Here is a 22,808-nt window from a genome sequence, read left to right on the forward strand (position 1 = left end):
TCAAGGACCTTTCTGCCGCCTACCTTTTGTAGCATCACTTAGAGCAGTGGGGCCCTCCAATTAAACCATTCCAGGTGTGACTTTCTTGCCTGCAGAGCGAACTGAGAAATGAATGGGGTTCATGAATATAAATTGGACTTTCCTTAACTTTTCATTTAGAAATTGTATGGCGTGATTCGCTCCCCACATAAATCTTTATTTGCCTTAAGTGTGTTGACTCTGGGAATCCTGGTGCAGAGCTGGTAGCCCATTGCTATGCGTGACTGGATGTTGAAGTTCACAAATCAGGCAGAAGTGGCTTGGGGAGGGCGCCACCACGGCAGTGTCCCCATACCCATGGGCTCAGCGAAGATGAACTGCATCCCCCTCCCACCACAGCCTAGGCCCGCACCTTTACTGGGATGAGGCCACCCGACCTCCTCATTCCTTTTCTCTCCTTGAATATTATCTGATAGCTACTTCCTCTTCCTACCAAGACATTCTGTTTTCTGTACGTCTTAGCAGCTATATTATCATCCGACTGATATTTCCCCTTCACCCCAATTTTGGTTTATAGAGCTGATGTAATAAATGAATCTTTCATAGGCCACCTTGATTTATTTTTGAACAGATGCTGTGAAACACAGTCATTCTGAAGATGACTTGGGACAGGCTGGAAGGATTCAATAAGCAAATATATCCTCTTTAGACGTGAGGCCACCCGACCTCGCCTGCCCACTCCCCTCCCCTTCTTCCCTCTCATTTCTGGTTCCATCGTAGCCATGTGTATCCTGCAGTAGTACCCCCAAGACCAGCGGGATTTCTCCCTAAGATCCAAGTATAAATCAGATTTTTTCAAAAGACATTTCTCTCATTTTCAACCTGTACTTTGACTGTTCAGCCAGAAATAAGCACCATTACACAGACCTGAAGGTGTGTTCACGTTGCTTGCTCTTTGCTATAGAAATAGGACATGGTAAGGAAGGCTGTGATCATGAATTTTCTACAGTCATGCCAAGTTTTTTTGTTTTTTTTTTTTAACATATATAACAACAATCCTTGCTACAGTGAATTTGATATGGCTAGTAGTAACGTCCTAGTAATAATAAAACAGCAACAGAATTTTTTTTTTCAGGGCCAAATGGGTATGAGAATAAAAAGGGGAAATCCTAGAGAACAGATTTTTGCAATGAATGTTAAAAGAAATTTCTACCTGCATATGAGGCATTGTGGGAGGTAGGGAGGACCGTGGCGTGGCCTTAAGTCACATTTCTTGTTCCCAAGTCTGATGATTTCTCCATATTGTATAAATTTCAAACACTGCCTTATTTATAAACCCTCTGGGCTGAGGTTATTGAGATCCAGTAGACCTGAAGAGCACATGTAAGGGAGGCTTTGACTGTGTACCCATGAACTCAGAATAACTGGAGGAAAGGTGGCCATGACCCTTAATTACATTCTTAGTATGTGGTGTCTATACTAGAATTTAAAATAACCTAGTAAGTAAAACCACTATTAAAATGGAGTAAGCAGAGTGATGTGAACATTTTTAAAAATGGGGCACAGAAAAGAAGGTCAGAGGATGGTTTCCAGGTTACGCCTTGGCTCCACTCACTGATGGGTGCAGGCACCGTCCCAGCCTCCTGACCCGGCTCATCCCCGAGTTTGCTCTCTCAAGTGTTCTGACTTCGCTTCATTTTCATCTCATTTGATGAACAGAGCTGATCTCTTAACTTAGTGGCTGTTTGCAAGATACACTTCCACAGTATTTCTAAGGTGAATGAAAACATTTTTGGCCGAACACAGGATTGCCAAGTATTGTCTATTGTAAAGATGCTAATGTAATTTCATCCTTTCTCGATTGAAACTCTCACATACACTCAAAAGAAAGGCTATTTATGAACAATGGGCACTGATTAGGAATTTTTTACCCTTTGTTTCAATTTTTTAAATCTGATTGTAAAACTTAGTGTTCACATCAAGAAAATGTAAAGCCTGTCTCCCAGAGAACTGTATTAAGACAGCAGTTGGCCTGGTTTCAGTACGATTAATAACAGGAGCTCTGGAAGGACCTTATTTTATAGCATGAAGGGAATCTGTTTTATTTCTCTATCACATATCATCTTCACCAACATCATAACTTTCTTTCCAATATTTATAAGAATAGTTGACAGCCTTGCTTTAAGAATGCATTTAAACCACATCTTGTAGTAGGGGTTAAAATAATTAGAATAAATTCTGGTGCCCTTAAAAAAGAAAGAAAAGAAGCCCTACCAACTGGCCCGCCTGGAAGGACACCAGCAGATACATTCTTTAAATTTTGTATTCTGTATAATCTATGATATATACATGGTCTCTTATGGGAGTGTTTTGCCAGAACGTTCTCTCAGGGGCTAGTGGTGGAACAGAATAAAAGTGTGACGTACCTGCTGTTGTTGCCTTTGTCTGAGTCAACGAATATTGAATTAGGTCGAGTTGTGAGTCTTCTGGTGCACTAGGGCATGGAAAATAGGACGTGTCCCAAGTTAAGAGGCTGTTTGGTGATCTCTCTGTGAAGTGAGGTAGTGCAGGAGTCAGAAGGTGAGAAAATGAGTCAATTTAATAAAGAAAAACTTGATACTTTGTGACTTCTCCAAGTATCATTGAAACCAAAGCAAAAGACAGATCTGAAAGGTATAATTTACAGCAGTCAACCAACATCAGTAGAGGTTCCCATCTTTGTGTCATGAAGAATGTACTCCTACCACAACACTAACCCTTGGATGGAAATATCAGTGAATTTTTTGGAGTCATGGCCTCATCCACTCTTGAGAAGCAAAACGTGCATAGTTAGGAAATACGCATTCCTAATACAGAGAGTGAAAGGTCTTCAGGTTGGCTGGTGAAGAAGTTCTCTTACTCCATGCAATTTCATCTTCGTTCTCCTCGGTACAACCAGTTCAAAAGATGTTTCCTCTTTGCAGGTTACCAGCCAGTCTTGTCTGGTCAGCAGGGGTTCCAAGGCCTCATGGGGGTGCAGCAGCCACCTCAGAGTCAGGGCGTGATGAGCAGCCAGCAAGGAACTCCAGTGCAGAGCGTGATGGTCTCCTACCCAACCGTGTCTAATTATCAGGTGCGTGTCTGGAGCTTGGGAAACAGTGCTTTGAAAAGCAGAACTTGGCGAAGTACAGGCTGTGGGTGTGTCCCCGTCTCAGATGGTTGGCTAGGTGGTAGGGGGTGCTAGGTGCCATCGTGTTGATGGTTGATTTTGAGTCAAGATTACACTAGACAAATAGAAAACAGAAAATGTACATTTCTATAACACAAATGGCTTTTGAATGCCCTTCTAAGTCTGGTTCCATATAAACTTTCTATTCATGAAGGACAATTCTATCAAGTTCTGTTCATGAAGACCTCTGGACATTCTGTTGAAATGGTACTTAATGAGAGACAGTCCTCGTGACAAATTTTCGTTTGTTTTGATCCCAGCCAAAGAAACTTCATTTCACCACAAATTTAACTTATAAAGCTTTTTAAATGGCATCTCAGATTGATCTAAAGGGTATTTATTGGACCTGACAGTTGCATTTTCCAGACTAAACTCACATTGAGTATTTAAAGTGTCACACCCCCTTCTGTAATGTATATTCTGAAATTCACTGAGCGGGAAAGTGAAGGGTTGGTGAAGTATGTTAATCATTCAGTTTAGCTGCACCAAGTACCTCTGGTCCTAGAGACCCTATCCTCAGTCTTCCTGCCTTGACCATCCATGTTCACATTGCATCGGTCTCTACTGCCAACTCAATATGAAATGTTCTTGAAAGTTGCAAGTTGAGAGTGAGGTAGGTTCCTGGGACAAGAGCCTCTTTTATTATCGATGGCTCCAGGCCACTTTGCATAAAACCAGAATGGGAGCATGGCTTTCCAAAACAGAGAGAAATCCAGAGAAGGGGGTGGTCCAGACAGCAGTCCCTGGAGAGTGAGGAAAGGGGAAGGAAAGAGGCTCAAAGCTAACACTTTCTGAGCATTTACTTCTCACCAGACACAGCCCAAGGGCTGTTGCATACTCCTGCAGCCCTTTCAGGGGCCACTTTGAAGGAGGTGTCATTATGCACGTGGAATCAGAAAATCAGAGCAGTTAAATGGTTTGCCCAGTGTGAAACAGCTGATAAAAGGCAGAGCTGGGACTCCAACCCCAAAGCGTGACTGTTTTTGATGACACGACCATAGTTTGCGGGACACCCCAGAAGGCCCTCCTCATACAGGGACGTGTCTTGTGTCTCCACACAGGTGCCAATGACCCAGGGTTCTCAAGGACTGCCCCAGCAGTCGTACCAACAGCCACTCATGCTACCTACCCAGGCAGGCCAAGGCTCCCTCCCAGCCGCCGGGATGCCCGTGTACTGTAACGTCACACCGCCGACCCCTCAGAACAACCTTAGGCTGATGGGCCCGCCCTGCCCCTCCAGCACTGTCCCCGTGGTGTCGGCCAGCTGCAGGACCAACTGTGCCAGCATGAGCAACGCCGGGTGGCAGGTCAAGTTCTGAGCTCTCCAGCCGTGGCCCGTGTCTTCCGACACTACCGTGGCCCTTTGCGGGAAGAGGAGCCAGGTGGGCAAACTCGCTGAGGACTTAAGTATTCACTCCACACCCAAATGACTGCTGCTGGTATTCTGTAAAAAAAAAAAAAAAAAGACTAATCCACACGTTAGCTGGTTAATGGTGCATATTTCCGTCATGTCCGCTAGGTATGCCTTTCTAGCTTAGCTAGTGACATGAATTCATCAAGGTAAGATTTTCTCCTACCACTGAATACCACTGTGTAGACGATACTATCCCTAATTTGGATTCTTAGTTTTGTACTTTGTGTTGAGTTTGTGATGCTAAGAAGTATTTAAAAAAAATTATATACTGCAATCACATTGTACCAAAGCTGTAATGGAAAAGAAAAGAATTGATGAATGGAAGGAATAATTTATATACACAATAGAGTTTTCTTTTTTTAATGGATATATACTGTATTGTAGTGTTTAATCGAAATAAAACTATTTGACCTTATGGAGGAAGGTCATGTTTTTACCACCAGTTTCTTTCACTCTCTGTTCCCCTGTGTGTTGGCTTGTGTCCCTTTTATCCCCTTCAAGCACTACTTTATAAATAATGCACAGAAAAGATATTCTGGGTGTTTGTAGATGAACTGGTATCACACTAGTAGGCAAACACTGCGCCAACTGCAGTTCTTGTCGTGAATACCACAGGGCTGGCTCCTGGAAATAAATGGCATGCGGCGCATCCACTCATTGAACACACATTTTTGAAATGTACGCATCTGGCCTTTAGTTTCAGGCCCACTGAATGCATGTAGCTATACTTCACCAGCTGGGAAAATCCACGAACAGCAGCTCTATACCAAATCCTGTGCTAAACCCTGTGCCACCTCCATTCAAATTCCATCCACCACCTGGGAAACAAGGTATCTTTGCTTAGAGGGAAATTAAAAGAGGCACAATCTAGGACTTCCCTGGGTGTGGTCGAGAATCCACCTGCCAATGCAGGGAACACAAGTTCAGTCCCTGGTCCAGGAGGATGCCACATGCCAGGGGGCAACTGAACCCGTGTGCCACAGCTACTGAGCCTGCACGCCCTGGAGCCCGTGTGCCGGAAGAGAAGCCACCACAGTGAGAAACCCGCTCTCCGCAACAAGAGAAGGCCTGTGCTCCACAATGAAGACCCAACACAATCAGAAAGAAAGAAAGAAAGAAAATAAACCGGCCCAGTCTAACTTAACCCATTATGTTAGGTCACACAGTGTAAAGTATTACAGGTATTGGCAGTAAGTCAGGAACTCAAAGGTGCTAATGCTTGTCCTAATGATTTAAAACAAGGCAAAATAAAGCAAGAATTTGGTTACAAAGATGCAAAACAGTCACACACACAAAAAACATTGAAAAGGCTGTTTCTGTGTAATCTCAAAATGTTTACCTCCCTGTGGATTCTGCAGGTAAGACTGATTTATGACACCCTTTGAAAAATTACATCTGAGTATCACCGTTGGCCCTTCCAGGGGGTATTTAATGAGAGAATAAAACCCCACAGCTTTCACTTCGCTATAGAAGTACAGTGACTAACAGTTCTGTTAACTCTACACCTAAAAAACACTTGCCAGTGAGAAGGATTTGGAAAGTATATTTGGGTAATTCCCATTATTTTTCATATTACCACATTCTGTAGATTAGATTTTTTTCATGTCCATGTCCTTTAGCTGGAGATGGAATTAGGCAGCCAGATGCAAACTACCTTCCAGATTCAGTTCAGTCGCTCAGTCGTGTCCGACTCCTTGTGACCCCATGAACCGCAGCACGCCAGGCCTCCCTGTCCATCGCCAACTCCCGGACTCCACCCAAACCCGTGTCCATTGAGTCGGTGATCACTGTTCTTTAATTTTACATTAATTTTCCTTTAAAAGGGAATTTCACACATACCATCATCAGCTTCATTCCTTGTGAAGTCTGTTCCATTTCCCAACTTCTCAGTCAACTGACTTCATCATAAGTAAACCAGAACTATGAAAAATGTTCTAAGAAAAAGGGATGTTGCATTTTTAAATTGAGCCATTAAACCAATAGGTTGAGTAGCTTTTAAACCAAGAGCTGCTCTGAGAAGAAGCAAAGTGTTCGCCAAATTAGTATTTTCCCCTAATGGAAGGAGGCGGCTGACCAATATGGACTCATTTTTGAAATACATTTTCCAGGGAGCCCTCTGACCCTGGCAGTGATCCCAAACCCAAGGATCCAAATATAGGCTGAATGTTTTTCTTTTCATATTATTCTGAGAAATTTAAAGCACTTCTTTAAGGAGTCTTAGAATTACTGAGACTTCTTTCCCATGGATTTGAAGCCTACATCATGCTAAGGGTAAAGACAGATAGATCTTTGCTGTTGTTGGCCATTCTTTTCCAAATGTATTACTCTCATATTTAGACATTTGACTTTTATTGCATAGCAAATCCCTTTACTTACTGTTTATAGCTGAGCCATCTTCCTTCCTTTCACTAAGTGTTTGTATCCCATATTACTTTATTCCTAATATCATGTTAAACTTACTTTACATTTGAATATTCGAGATGGCTGCGTAGGGAGACAGTTTTATTAGTGAAACACTTCCAGAATTTAATTTACTGTCAGGAGAACATTCAATTGTTTTCACATTGATTAAAATTGTATTACAATCACATTTGGAAATTATATATGTCTATAAACTTATATAGATACATATGTAAATATACAGTCATCTCTAATGATTCTCCATGTTAAAGTAAAAGAGAACACAAGTGACTCATGCATTCATTTATTCAGCAAACTTTTACTGCATACTTGATTATATCCTAATTAGTGGCACAATTCCAAGTAAGATTACAAATACATTTCATGCCCACAGATTTACTCTTGTAAGTTTTCTCATACATTTGGTTATACTGTGATGGTTAGAACTAAATGTTCTAATTAGGATACCAATGAATTTCAGCCATTTTATTGTTTTAATATCATTCCCCAGCACATGGAGTAGGATAAGACAGTGTGTTACATAACATTATGGAAATCGAATTATGTAATTAATTATAAATATAGCTGGAGGCTAAGTCATAAATCACAAAACAAAATAGCTGGGGTAGGGACGTGCCTGGTGGTCCACTGGTTAGGACACTGCACTCCCACCACAGGGAGCGTGGGTTCAGTCCCTGGTGGGGGAAGTAAGATCACCCGTGCTGCGTGGTGCAGCCAAAATACAGGGGGGAAAAGTGGAGCACATATGAGCCAGAGCAGCTTCTCGAGAAGAAGGAAGGACAAAGCAGACACAATCAGGGGAAAGAAAGTGGCAGCAGAAACGGCTTTTGCTGTCAAAATAAGTGAGCGCTTGGACTCTGCCTCCACTTTTGCCGGCGGTTGGCGTGGGAGGCCGCTTCCATGCGCCTGTCCCCCGGCTGCCTGTATTCTGCATACACGGGCACATCCAGGACAGAGGGGCATGCCCACCCTCACCAGCACCGGGGTGCCCTCAGGGGCAAACTCATCATTCCCAGGCCAAAAACAAAAAAAGAACTGCACATACCTCACCCTAAAGGTGGAGTCCAACCACATCTTGCAGACTTTAAAATCCAAGCAATATCTTACAACAGTTTTTCTAAAACATTTTCCATAGAAGACTTTTTCCTTGGGATATTTATAGTTGTTAGATTAAACCTGACTGTTCCCAGGACAATTATAATTGTAAGACAAGGTTAATGAAGGCCAAACAATCTTTTAAAAAGCTATCTGATTTCTGGAAACCTTTATGATGTAACAGGGAAGCATAATTTGCATATTTTGTCAAACATATTTGAACAAAATATCCTTCTCTTCATAGAATATATCAAGAGACTAATATGAGGTACCTATATTTTTAATTATATTAAGGCATCTGAAACCAAGAGTACAAACATGGTTATTTTATTTCTATAGATACCATATTAGACTATTATAAAGGGTAAATGTAATAATACTACAACCTTATTTCCAGCTGTGACATCTTTGGGTAACTGCCCCTGGAGTGCATTATTTACTCCTTGAACACATGCACTGAAAGGTAAGCCTTGGCACCAATATTTCTGGACTTTTCGATTCTTAATATTGAAGGACTTCATATTTCTATTTATGTCTAAAATGGTAGTAACAGTCTTACAGCTATGTAGATATAATTATTCCAAACGACCTTTCAGATCTCTATGTGAGTATAAAAGAGAACAAGACTGATTTATGCATCCAAGCATTGATGCCTTCTTATTCATTTCAAGACCTTGTACCACAGTCTATGGAGACTGTGCCTTTTAGGAACTTTGTGAGTTTTCAGAATAAATTATACCAAATAACTAACTAAAAATATAGGAAGGTAGTCATAGGTCTCCTATTTTAAATATAAGACACATTAAAATAAGATTCTGGAGAAGGAACGGGTGGCTTCTGGCTGTGGTTTTATGAGGCTTTTGACCGGGGCCCTGTTGAACAGATGGAATTTGAGCCTGCAGACCGTAGTGTGGGTGAGCCCCAGCCTAACCAGGAGAAATGCCTAGGCAGAGAAAAAGGAAGAAAAAGATGAACTACAGTAAGTCCCCTACATACAAAAAAGTTCTGTTCTAAGAGTGCATTCGTAAGTCTAAATTGTTCGTAAGTCCAACAGTTAGCCTAGGTCCCCAACTAACACAATCGGCTATATAGTACTGTAGTGTAATAGGTTTATACTACTTTTCACACAAATGACACTAAAAAAAACAAACAAAAAATAAACATTTTTAATCTTACAGTCCAGTACCTTGAAAAGTATGGCAGTACAGCGCAACAGCTGGCATACAGGGGCTGGTATCGAGTGAACAGGCAAGAAGTGACCGACGGGAGGAGGGCGAGCAGGCGGGAGATGGCAGAGCTGAAGGACTCTCAGCAACAGAAGATGGAGAGCAGACTGCAATTTCACTCATGCCTGATGTTGCTGGCATGGGTTCTGGTTCCTTGCTAGAACCAGAAGCACATTCATATCTTTGAAAGTTCCCAACTTGAAGGCTTGCGTGTTGGGGACTTCCTGTAGAGGCTGGCTGGAGTGGGAGGTGAAGTCTAGAAGAAAAGAAGAGACTGAATAATGGGAAATTGACAGAGGGCCTGGCTGGGGTGATCTTGAAAGCCGGTCAAGAGTTAACAGGCAGCCAGAGGCTCCTGAAGATTTGGGAATGAAAAGTCATGTGATCTCAGCCATGGTTCATAAAGAAGCATGGGCCTCAGCAAGTGGTGTGGATGAGACTCGAAAAGGATCTTCATTCAGAAACCAGAGATGAACACAATAATAGTGATGATTGGGCGCAAACAGTTACCATCAGCATTGTTGGGCTCAGTCAGAAATGAGTCCTAGCTCTTAAGTCTTAGCGATTCTGTTTTTATGGGCAGCAAAGCTTTAGTGCTATGTATATCCTTCTTCCCTCGTGGACAGAAGCTTCTGTACCTAAGCGCACTGTCTTAAGCTGCATCGCAAGGCACAGTTCCTACAAACTTTTAAGATAAAACAAATGAGACTGAAGAGAAAACTGAAACAGCACAGTGGGGCCGCCAAGTCTCCATCACGATGTATCTTGTATCAACCCCCAATATGCAGCAACATCAGATATCAACTGCCTAGTCGCTCTTGTTAAAAGACAAAACAGAATAAAACTGGTGAGACATTTATCCATTCTGGCTCACAAAACAGTGTTTGTTTTTTTTTCTGTACTTTGCCGGATGCCACTTCTTCTATACAGGACCAAAAATATTTGCTTCCTCCCCTATTATTCTGTCTAAAACCCTCTTTACTGAGAAAGCTATTTTCATTAGGGCTTTGACATTATTTTCCAGTAGTCCTCAGCTGTAGTGTCTGTTTTAAGTTCAAGTTGCCTTCTGTGAAGTTTTGCAACCTCCAATCTTCTCCTTCCAAAGTAGATTTACCCCTATTACGTGTCATCAGTGGTAAGAGCTTTTTACTCCTGGAACTGGGTTCTCTGCTGCCCCCTGCGTTGTGCACACAGTGCGGGGGAGAGGCATCTGATACAATTCTTTCATGGAGGAAAATCACCTTCTGATTGATGTCCTAACAGAGAACCGGGTCATCTACTGGGCATGAGGCTGCTTCTGCTCAGACAATAATAACCAACCCCCTGACTGCAGATGTGCAGTGAGTGCTTTGACATTCAAGTTTATTATTTGTTTTGTTTCACTGCTTTATTCCATATTCCTCTCACTGTTGTTACAGGAGGAAAGGAAGTCAGATACTGAGCAAACAGGAGGAGACGTAAATCTGAAGAGGGGTGAGCCTTGAAACCAGGATTTGATGAACAGTCAAGGAGCAAACACATCAGGCATTCATGATAATGTGTATATCGCTGATGCACTGGTCAGACTGATTGGGCTAGATAGCATCCTGTTGGAAAAGAGTTGCTTTTTGAATGTTCAAGACCTCACTTCTTCAGAGTCTGGTGCAAACAGGGGATGGCGGGGGTGGCGGCGGAGGGGTGCTCATGTGGGGGTAGAGAAGGAGAAGAGGACACAGAATATCAAGGTCCTGGAATTAAAAATAGGACAGCTTATTGTGAAATTTGATGGGGGAGGTTGGCCATGTTGTGCAGCATGTGGGATCTTAGTTCCCCAACTAGGGATCAAACCCACACCCCTTGCACTGGAAGCAAAGAGTTTTAACCACTAGGCAACCAGGGAAGTCCCTATTGTGAGGTTTTGAATCATGTTTCTTGTTAAGAGATCCAACATCCCCATAGGAATGGTCCAATAAAACAGATCTGGTTAAATGTGGGGATGACGTAGGGCCTTATTGCTCCCTCTGTACCCCAAAGGATTTTATTGTGTTAACAGCTTGGAAACCACTGCTGTTTGTGTTGCCATAATGCTATCAGAAGACTCCGACCTTCTTGTAATTGGATTTCTTTGCATACAGAGTTTGCAGCTGCTTCTCCTGGGTTCTCCAGCAAGTAAGTCAGTAGGCACTGCTGTCTATGCACAAATGTCATCTCTTTTTTACATCAACTACCTCAGCTCACTGGAGAAGCAAATGGCAACCCACTCCAGTATTCTTGGCTGGAGAATCCCATGGACGGAGGAGCCTGGCGGGCCACAGTCCATGGGGTCGCAAGAGTCGGACACGACTAAGCACAAACACACCCTTCTATTACAGGGTGATTGGAAGAAACATCAAGTATATAGTGCCATCTGAATCATATATATCTGTCCCATGAATTGTTTCTAAGCTGATGAAAAACAGAAAAAAAAAATTTTTTAAGAAATAAGACAATCACCTATCTTTTTCAAGTGCTTAAAATTTGTCTACAAGGAGGAGGCCACATTTTCCAATGAAACTCAAGAGCCAATTTCATCCTTTTCAAAAGAGAGAGGAGTTACTTAAAGTGCTTAATGGTAATGTAATAGAGAGCAATGGCCTGAGACTGAAAAATGCTACAATTTGAATTGGACATTAAGAAAAATTTCACTGGAAGCAAGGGCAATTATACAATGAAATAATTTCCTAAGGGAGAAACAGTGAGACGCTGTTAAAAAGAGTTGTTTAAAAGAGTAGATTAAAAAAAAAAAAAAAAAAAAAACACTTGCAGCTGAGGCTGCTGGAAGATGGTTTTATGATTTATTGCTTTACTGTGGCCACACGCCATCCTCTCTGGAGATTTCCCAGGCTCAGCTAGCTTACCTTCCATTAACGAAGGATCTGCACAGTGCCCAAGGACTGTGATGTCTGTATTCTGTTTTTTATGAAAAAAATGTAGACTGTAAATGGAATACCCATGAAAGAGGCAAGGAGAACCTAGAAGGCTATAGTTGTTCAAAATCCACTCTGTGTCAGTGTCCTAGGGTATTTTACACACACACAGACACACACACACATGTATAAGTACATACATCTCTCTCTCTCCCTCTGCCCCTCTGTCCCTCTCTCTCCCCACCCCCAATCTTATTTAAACCTTCTACAACCAACTGGTTGATCTGTTCAAACTGGTGGCCATTAATCAGTCAGTACTACTGGCCATGAGGATGCATGACATGATTATTCCTTCACACAAACTCCTACATGTGCAGCATCGGGCAGATAAAAGCATCCTTTACCTCAGGTCAGGAGCCTTGCTTTTGAATCCTAGCTCCAAGATCAAGCACCCTCAGAAACTAACGTCTGGGTCTTGCTTGTACAGTTCTCTAATCATTGCTATTCCTTTCTTTCATCATCTGTTCCCTCCCTTATCAGGACCAGTGATTTTCCAGCCAGTGTACATAGGGATTTAACACTAGTTATCAGCCTACCAGCAAGGATAGGAAGCAAGAGTGTCTGCTGAGCGGGAGAAGGGATCTCATGGAGATTCCCAGCCAAGTGCTGGGGAGGAGCCACTTCCATGCCCTCCAGAGGTTCAGAGGGGCCTGCAGAACCAACATCCCCTGGCCCTTCTATCAGGATACCCCTATGCCACATTCCAGGGTTTCTGGTTTTCTCATCCAGAGACTATAGCATTGCAGACCTATTCAACTGAACATTCAGGATCTCTGGAGCTCTGAAATTATGAGGTTTTATGTTTGCTACTCAGCTGTGTCCCCTCTCCTACTGTGGAAGTTGGAAGCCTTTTTATGCACTCCCAGAGAGGCCCTCTGGCTCTCATCCTTAAGACTTGTGAATGGTCTGTGGTTCTTTGTTAGCCTCCTTGCAGGGTGAAGATACCACTTAGCAGTACCTCTAGCCACCTCACCTCTCTGCTGCCCTGTAGACATTTTCTCCTAGTGCCTTTCATATGCTTGAACTTTCACCCCTACAAGGGCATCTTCCCCATAGTGAGGCCTGACCCCATCATCACCAGTGCAGCATTCAGCAAGGCAACCACGTGCCAAGGAACTCAGAACGGCATCTTATATCCACTCTGGGCACCATCTCTATTAGTTCAAGCCTCTGAAAAGCATATGCCAAGATGGAATTAGACTTTTTAAAGACATAGGAGGAAAATTCAATAAGGAGAAATGTCTAGGGAGCTGCAGAAAGCCATCAGAGTCATTTGACCTGACGCAAGTCTGACATCTGTGCAGGAGAAAGAAAAAGGCTTAGAATTCAGAGCAACTCAAGAAAGTTGCAGCAAGACCTATAGAGAGTTCTCAAGTCAAAGTCTCTGTCAGAGACCCACACGTCTAGAGAGCAAGCCTACTTTAGCATCTCTGCTGAGCTCATGAAGGTCTTGGGCAGCATGTTGGCCTTGGTGGAAAGGTAGTCATAATTTTTAGAGTCCCCACTGTCAGAGACATGAGAAGTGCATTACTCTGGCTGCTGTACAGAGGGACCCAGAGTCCTTTCAGCTTGAGAAGCCAACCTTCTGTATGGCTAAGTCCTCTGCATCCAGTCAGTGGATAAGAAGTGTGAGAAGGGACATATCCCTCTGTGCATGTGGATGCACTTCACTGCGTGGAAAGTCTGAGAAATGTGGGCCCGGTTGGGGACCACTTAACAGCAAGAAGTCCACAGTATGGAAAAGGAAATGCAAGCCTTTGATGGACACTGGGTCCTTCCTGCTACTGAGAATAAATAAAAGTGGAATGGAAATGTTGTTACTCTGATGGGATGAACGATGAAAAGAGAAAGAAAAACACTATGAAAAAGGGAAACTTCCCCAGTGGTAAAGTGGCTAAGACTCCATGTTCCCAATGCAAGGGGCCTTGGGTTCGACCCAGGTTGGGGAACTAGATCCCACGTGCCACAACTAAAGATCCCACATGCTGCAACAGAGATCAAAGATCCCACATGTCACAGGTGAGACCTGGCAGAGCCAAATAAACACAAACAATAACAACAACAATATTAGAAAGGAAAAATGGGGCCTAACTATAAACAAAAAAAAAATAGTATGGATGCTATGAACAACTTTATGCCAATAAATTTGAAAAATGGATACCATATTTACAAGATATTGATTACCAAGAATGACAAAAAGTAAACGCACAACCTGAATAACCTAACATTAAAATAATCTATAGTAAAGATATTCTAATCCCCAAATACCAGTCTCAGAAGTGTTTACAAGGGAGTCCCACTAAGCCACTTTATATGTGTTCTATTAGATTTTTCTTAAGGCTACCCCCAAAACAGCAGCTAAGTGCTAAAGCCATGAAATCAGAACAAAACAAGGAAAGAATAAAGACAGTCAAATCATAGTTCAAACTCATTCTTGAAGGCAGATGCAAAATATTTGCAATTAAATATTAACAAATGCAGGGCTTTCCTAGTGGCTCAGTGATAAAGAATCCTCCTGTGATGCAGGAGATGTGGGTTCGATGGCTGGGTCAGGAAGATCCCCTGGAGGAGGAAATGGCAACCCAATCCAGTATTCTTGCCTGGAAAACTCCATGGACAGAGGAGTCGGACATGACTTAGTGACTGAACAACATTAACAAATGCAACCCAGCAACATGTACATGTGTGATCTCGTGAGACGAAACCAAGCCTGCTGACATCTTGATCTTAGGCTGGAAGGCTTCAGAGCTATGAGAAAATAAGATTCTGTGGCTTAAACCACTGCGTAGGTAGTATTTTATTATGGCAGCCTAGCAGACTCACTACATCAATTCTCCACATATTAAACAACTCAAACTTATTATAAACAATGTGTCAACCCATTTTAAAGGAATTTCAAAAGTCTATCCTAAAGTTCACACGGAACAGCAAACAGCTAAGAACATCAAATAAATGTGGAGGAACAAGATGAGGATGCTGCCCAAACAAATATCAAGGCATTTTATAAAGATACACAGTTAACATTTCATGGTTTTAACACACCAATAAATTAATATATCCCTCGGAATAAAATAAAGGGCCTAAACACGAAGACATCCACAAATAAAGATAATGACACAGAAACTGTGGGGAAATGATACTTTATCCAATGATAGGAATGAGTTAATATGTAGTCTCTATGAAAAAATAAAATATTTTATCTCACAAAGCATAGAGAAACAACATTAAAGTAGCTGAAAATCCTAAATGAGGTAAGTGATGGATATGTTAATTACCTTGTCAAGGAACAGTCTTTCACTACAGATACACATATCAAATCACCATGCTGATACTTTATCTTGTAGTTTTATTATTCAGTTATACCTCAGTAAAGCTGAAAAATTCTAAATACAAAATACAAAGCTGTAAGATATTAGGAGAAGCTACAGAAGAACATTTCATGTCCTCGGGTTATATATTGATTTTTTAAACGAAGATACAAAAATCACAATAAACAAAAAGTATTAGTAAATTTGATCACCATAAAATTCAAGATGACTCTAAAGAAATGTGACCATGACAAAGTGAAAGGAGAAGCTACTGACTAAAAGATATTGTACACATTCAAAATGTATAAAGAATAATTATAAAGCTATAAAAAAAAGACATACAACCCAATGTAAAATTAAAGAACTGAACTGAACAATCAATTCACAGAAGAGTAAACCTAAATTGTTCAATACACATATTGAAATAAAGGCTCAATATAACTAGCGTTCAGGAAATAAATTTAAAATTCCATATGCTATTTTACTTTCCACCACATAAGCAACAGTATGTGAACCAATAACTTCAGGATGTTCAAGCTGGATTTAGAAAAGGCAGAGGAACCAGAGATCAAATCGTCAATAATGTTGGATAATAGAAAAAGCAAGAGAGTTCTGGACATCTACTTCTGCTTCACTGACTACGCTAAAAGCATGGACTGTGTGGATCAAAGCAAACTCTGGAAAATTCTTCAAGAAATGGGAATACCAACCAAATTACCTGCCTTCTGAAAAATCTGTATGCAGGTCAAGAAGAAACAGTTAGAAAGGGATATGGAACAATGGACTAGTTCCAAATTGGGAAAGGAGTATGTCAAGGCTATATATTGTCACCCTGCTTATTTAACTTATATGCAGAGTACATCATGAGAAATGCTAGGCTGAAGGAAGCACAAGCTGGAATCAAGATTGCCGGGAGAAATATCAATAACCTCAGATAAGCAGATGACACCACTAAGATAGAAAGTGAAGAGGAATTAAAGAACCTCTTGATGAAAGTGAAAGAGGAGAGTGAAAAAGTTGGCTTAAAATACAACATTCAGAAAACTAAGATCATAGCACCCAGTCCCATCACTTCATGGCAAATAGATGGGGAAACAATGGAAACAATGACGGACTTTATTTTCCTGGGCTCCAAAATCACTGCAGATGGTAACCGTAGCCATGAAATAAAAAGATGCTTACTCCTTGGAAGAAAGGCTATGACCAACTTAGACAGCATATTGAAAAACAGGGACATTACTTTGCCTACAAAGGTCCATCTAGTCAAAGCTATGGTAATTCCAGTAGTAATGTACAGATGTGAAAGTTGGACCATAAAGAAAGCTGAGCACCAAAGAATAGATGCTTTTGAACTGTGGTGTTGGAAAAGACTCTTGAGAGTCCCTTGGATGGCAAGGAGATCAAACCAGTCCAACCTAAAGGAAACCAACCCTGAATATTCATTGGAAGGACTGATGCTGAAGCTGAAGCCCCAGTACTTTGGCCACTAGATGTGAAGAACTGACTCACTGGAAAAGACCCTGATGCTGAGAAAGATTGAAGACAGGAGGAGAAGGGGACAATGGAAGATGAGATGGTTGGATGGCATCACCGACTCAATGGACATGAGTTTGAGCAACCTCTGGGAGTTGGTGATGGACAGGGAAGCCTGGCGTGCTGCAGTCTATGGGGTCACAAAGAGTCGGAATGACTGAACAACTGAACTGAACTGAATTGACATGAGCAACTGAACTGAACTGACATAAGCAACAATGACAAATGTAGCAGCAGTTAAATACTAGGTGAGAATGAGAAGCTCTTGTCCACAACTGGGGGTGGAGGGTGGGACTGGTTTGTAAGCCAGAACAATCACTTTGATAAAGAAAGGGACATTATGCAGTAAAGTTGGAAATAAGTCTATCTAGCATACAACAATACCACTTGTAGAAAAATGCCCCAGAGTACCCTGTGCATAGGTAAACAAGAACACACAAGAATGACTAATGTCAGTTTTTTAAAAAAGAGAAAAATTGGCATCAGCCTGAATGCCTACTAGAATGGATGGATGCATTCATACAAAGGGGTCAGGGACAATGGTAATGATGAATGAACTAAAGCCACACATCTCAGCATGAGAAAATCTCAGAGACAAATCACGGACAAACATGAAAGGAGAAAAGAAATGCTTAAAATATGATACTTAAATAAACTCGAAAACATTCACAATAATACTGTGTATGGTTAATGAATATCGATCTGGAATTACCATAGCTTTTAGATGTGCGATAAAATATGCATGTGAATAATATTAAATTTAGACTAGGCTTCATAATGGGAGGAAGAGGGTGAAGAATGGAAAGGGTATATTTATATAAGAAGCTTCAAATTAATCTGAAATATGAAATAGGAAAGCAATGTAAAAATGACACCAAAAAATAGATGGTTAAAGACGTGTTTGCAAAACAGACTCTCTGTATTTTCCTGAAAACTTGAGATTTCAAGGTAAACATTATTTTGAGACACACAGGAAAAGGTGTTTTTTTGTTGTCATTTTATCACTTTAGCTCTAAGTTTGGTGAGTCTTAGTAACTGAGAAATAGCCTACATTTTTTTTCTTATAGACATTACAGTGTAGTAAAGGATAAATGTTTGGAAGTTTTGATAGTTCATCCATGAGCATTGCTAACTTTTTTTTTCCCTCTCAGGAGAAATGTTAATGGGTTTATCTGAATACAGCTATTTGGGTGTATGACTTTCCTGGCAGAGAAAGCAGAACTAAAGCTATATTAATCAAAGAAGTGTGTGTGTGCGTGTGTGTGTGTGTGAGAGAGAGAGAGGGGGGAGGAGGAGGAGAGAGAGGGAGAAAAGGACAGTGAGGGAGAAGGAGGGAGAGAGATCTCAAGTTGTGGATTATTTGCCAAGATAAGTCAAATCAAATTTCTCAGAATGTTTTGGACATTTGGGTAATTTTGGTACTTTGGTGTTTGTGAAAAGTGAAATCAAAGTGGTAGTCACTCAGTCATGTCCAACTCTGCAACCTCATGGACTGAAGTCCACCAGGCTCCTCTGTCCATAGAATTCTCCAGGCAAGAATACTAGAGTAGGCATCTATTCCGTTCTCCAGCAGATCTCCCTGACCCAGAGATCAAACCTGGGTCTCTTGCATTGCAGGCTGATTTATTACTATCTGAGTCACCAGGGAAGCTTAGTTAGGTTCAAGTAACATTTCATCCACAACAGACTGTTTCAAAATTGGGAAAAAGAGTACATCAAGGCTATATATTGTCACCCTACTTATTTAACTTAAATGCAGAGTACATCATGCAAAATGCCAGGCTGGATGAAGCGCAAGGTGGAATCAAGATTGCCGGGAGAAATATCAATAACCTCAGACATGCAGATGACACCACCCTAATGGCAGAAAGTGAAGAGGAACTAAAGAGCCTCTTGATGAAGGTGAAAGAGGAGCTTTAAAACTCAACATTCAAACAAGTATGATCATGGTATCTGGTCCCATCACTTCATGGCAAATAGGTGGGGATAAAATGGAAACAGTGACAGACTTTATTTTCTTGGGCTCCAAGATCACTGTGGATAGTGACTGCAGCCATGAAATTAAAAGACGCTTACTCCTTGGAAGAAAAGCTATGACCAACCTAGACAGCATATTAAAAAGCAGACACATTACTTGACAACAAAGGTCTGACTAGTCAAAGCTATGGTTTGTCCAGTAGTCATGTATGGATGTGAGAGTTGGACCATAAAGAAGGCTGAGCGCCCAAGAATTGATGCTTTCAAACTGTGATGCTGGAAAAGACTCTTGAGAATCCCTTGGACTGCAAGGAGATCAAACCAGTCAATCCTAAAAGAAATCAATTGGAATATTCATTGAATATTCATTGGAAGGACTGGTGCTGAAACTCCAATACTTTGACTACCTAAGGTGAAGAGTAGACTCATTAGAAAAGACCCTGATGCTGGGAAAGACTGAAGGCAGGAGTAAAAGAGGGCAATATAGGATGACACTTGTTGGATGGCATCATCGACTCGATGGACATGAGTTTGAGCAAATTTGGGGAGAGAGTGAAGTACAGGGAAGCCTGGCATGCTGCACTCCATGGGGTCACACAAAGAGTCAGACACAACTGAGCGAATGAACAACAAAATTTATATGCCAGCTGTAAATAATACTGACTAGACACTCGTTGAATGCCAATACTATAGGCCAAGAGAAACAATAGATTAATCATATTTAGGATTTTCTTGAAATATGAGGTCCTGATTGATTTTCCTGACACACCCAAATGTCTACTAGAGAAGCTGAATTGAAGGCCCTGGGTAATTTCTACAACTGCAGGCGAGTTAATAAAAGTTTGTGGCTCGAGTGTTCTCATCTCAGAAAGGTATTATTAAGCTTAAACATTGTTCATTCTTCTCCTTTCCATGAGATTTTATACATCACTGTAACAGGAGGAAATCAGTGAATTGTAATCTCTTGCATCTAACAAGACGGCAGAGAGGATTTAATGTTAGCAGAGGCCCCTGAGGGTGACTTTTGAAAGCTCACAGTGAGAGTGTCAGGAGCAGAATCCAGATGTTCTAGCTTTCATCTTAGTAGTTATTCATTCTAAAATAAATTTACTTCATTGTTTTTCCCTTGATGGGGAAAAAAAATAACATCATCATCAGTCTCTACATTTTTTATTCACAGTGCCCAAATTAAATTTTAAAAAGGCACACAAGAATAATTTAAAAAAAAAAATAATCAGAGGGACTTCCCTGGTGGTCTGGAGGCTGACTCTGCACTCTCAATGCAGGGGGCCCAGGTTCAATCCCTGGTCAGGAAACTAGACCCCACATGCCACAACTAAGAGTTTGCAGCCTGTAACTAAAGCTCCTGTGTGCCACAACTAAGACCCAGTACAGCTAAATAAATAAATAGATTTAAAAAAAGAATCATCAGATAGAAGCAAATGCAAAGATAAATAAGATACAGAAGTACATCAGTTAAGTTCAGTCACTCAGTCGTGTCTGACTCTTTGTGACCCCTTGGACTGCAGCATGCCAGGCTTCCCTGTCCATCACCAACTCACGGAGCTTGCTCAAACTCATGTCCATTGAGTCAGTGATGCCATCCAACCATCTCATCCTCTGTCGTCCCCTTCTCCTCCTGCCTTCAATCTTTCCCAGTCATCAGGGTCTTTTCCAATGAGTCAGTTCTTCACATCATGTAGCTAGAGTATTGGGGCTTCAACATCAGTCCTTCCAATGAATACTCAGGACTGATTTCCTTTAGGATGGACTGGTTGGATCTCCTTGCAGTCCAAGGGACTGCCAAGAGTCTTCTTCAATGACACAGTTCAAAAGCATCAGTTCTTCAGCACTCAGCCTTCTTTATGGTCCAGCTCTCACATCCATACATGACTACTGGAAAAACCATAGCCTTGACTAGACAGACCTTTGTTGGCAAAGTAATGTCTCTGCTTTTTAATATGCTGTCTAGGTTGGTCATAACTTTTCCTCCAAGGAGCAAGGGCTGCAGTCACCATCTGCAGTGATTTTAAATAAAGTCTCTCATTGTTTCCATTGTTTCCCCATCTATTTGCCATGAAGTGACAGGACCAGATGCCATGATCTTAGTTTTCTGAATGTTGTGTTTGAAGCCAACATTTTCACTCTTCTCTTCCACTTTCATCAAGGGGCTCTTTAGTTCTTCTTCACTTTCTGCCATAAGGGTGGTGTCATCTGCTTATCTGAGGTTATTGATATTTCTCCCAGCAATCTTGATTCCAGCTTGTGATTCATCCAGTCCAGCATTTCTCATGATGTACTCTGCATATAAGTTAAATAAGCAGGGTGAAAATATACAGCCTTGATGTACTCCTTTACCAATTTGGAACCAGTCCATTGTCCACGTCCATTTCTAACTGTTGCTTCTTGACCCGCATACAGATTTCTCAGGAGGTAGGTAAGGTGGTCTGGTATTCCCATCTCTTGAAGAATTTTCCACAGTTTGTTGTGATCCATACAGTCAAAGGCTTTGGCATAGTCGATAAAGCAGAAGTAGATATTTTTCTGGAACTCTTTTGCTTTTTCTCTGATCCAACGGATGTTGGCAATTTGATCTCTGGTTCCTCTGCCTTTTCTTAATCCAGCTTGAACATCTGGAAGTTCATGGTGCATGTACTGCTGAAGCCTCGCTTGGAGAATTTTGAGCATTACTTTGCTAGTATTGAGATGACTGCAATTGTTTGGTAGTTTGAACATTCTTTGGCATTGCCTTTCTTTGGGATTGGAATGAAAACTGACCTTTACAGAAGTACATAGGGAAGTTTACAATGGCCACATAAGGAAGTTAGAAAAAAATAGATTTTTTAAATGCTGAAAAGATGAAGAATTTCAACTGAGATGTGAAATCATAGGAACAAATAAAATGGCATTCTAAAATAAAAGTGGTTATTCTGGAAAATATATACATTGCCTAATAACTGAGACTACTACATGGGTGGAAAGATACACTGAGCCGAAGACAGAATTAGTGAACTCATGGACAGATAAGAATATATATTAAAATTAAAGCATACATGCACAAAAAGTATAGAAAGGGCAGGACAGCATAGGAAATGTGTCAGATGCAGATGGCCTGACACAGTAGTCCTAGAAGAAGAGGACTGAGAGATGCAATAATTAAATGGTCAAGATTTTCCCTAACATGCTAAAAATTATAAACCCACAGTTTCAAGAAGTTCAGCAAAACCAAAACAAGATTAATACAAAGAAGATGACACAATGTTTTGAGTTATTTGGCTGAGCTCATGGATCAGTTTGATCAGCTGCTGGGTTGATGGGGCCAGAAGGCATTAGCTAAGATGGATTTTATCTGCTGCATGTGCTGGCTCAGCCTCCAGTAGGTTATTCTGATTATTCTCCAGGCAGCAAAAAGACGCCAGAAGAGGAAGAAGTTAGGCTCAGAACTGACACCCTTCCACCTCATTCTATTGGGTTGGCCAGAAACTGTGTTCGGGTTTTCCCAAAACACTTTATGGAAAAATCCAATTGAACTCTGGTCAACCCAATAATAAGGAAAGCAAAACACAAGGCCCAACCAGATTAAAGAAAGGGAGAAACAGTCTTCAACTCTTGATGAGATGAACTGCAAAGCTGCATCATATGGCATATAGATATAGAGAGGAGCGTGTAACTGCAGACAATTTTGTAACAATCTATTGATAC

General features: G+C 41.3%; 1 protein-coding gene and 1 long non-coding RNA gene across 23 annotated transcripts in view; one reads left to right on the forward strand and one right to left on the reverse strand.

Moving 5' to 3' along the window:
• The window catches only part of ARPP21 (cAMP regulated phosphoprotein 21), a 165,010-nt gene extending 159,973 nt beyond the window's left edge, over nucleotides 1–5,037 (forward strand). For all 21 annotated transcript variants that reach the window (XM_006048247.4, XM_006048248.4, XM_025272480.3 and 18 more), the window contains 2 exons: nucleotides 2,943–3,091; nucleotides 4,249–5,037. In XM_006048247.4, coding sequence (XP_006048309.2) covers nucleotides 2,943–3,091; nucleotides 4,249–4,506 — 407 coding nt within the window. In that variant the 3' untranslated portion in view covers nucleotides 4,507–5,037. The remainder of the gene's footprint in view (nucleotides 1–2,942; nucleotides 3,092–4,248) is intronic.
• The window catches only part of LOC123331055, a 126,043-nt gene that overhangs the window by 6,880 nt on the left and 96,355 nt on the right, over nucleotides 1–22,808 (reverse strand). The window contains exons 1-2 of one of the 2 annotated variants that reach the window (XR_006547520.1): nucleotides 2,406–2,519; nucleotides 24–101 (exon numbers count right to left, since the gene is read on the reverse strand). The exons of the other annotated variant lie outside the window; for it this stretch is intronic. This is a non-coding gene — a long non-coding RNA (uncharacterized LOC123331055). Of the gene's footprint in view, nucleotides 1–23; nucleotides 102–2,405; nucleotides 2,520–22,808 lie in introns of those variants that run through there. 2 annotated transcript variants of the gene reach the window in all.

Source organism: Bubalus bubalis, chromosome 21 (genome assembly GCF_019923935.1).
Source record: "Bubalus bubalis isolate 160015118507 breed Murrah chromosome 21, NDDB_SH_1, whole genome shotgun sequence".
Taxonomy (NCBI): Eukaryota; Metazoa; Chordata; class Mammalia; order Artiodactyla; family Bovidae; genus Bubalus; species Bubalus bubalis.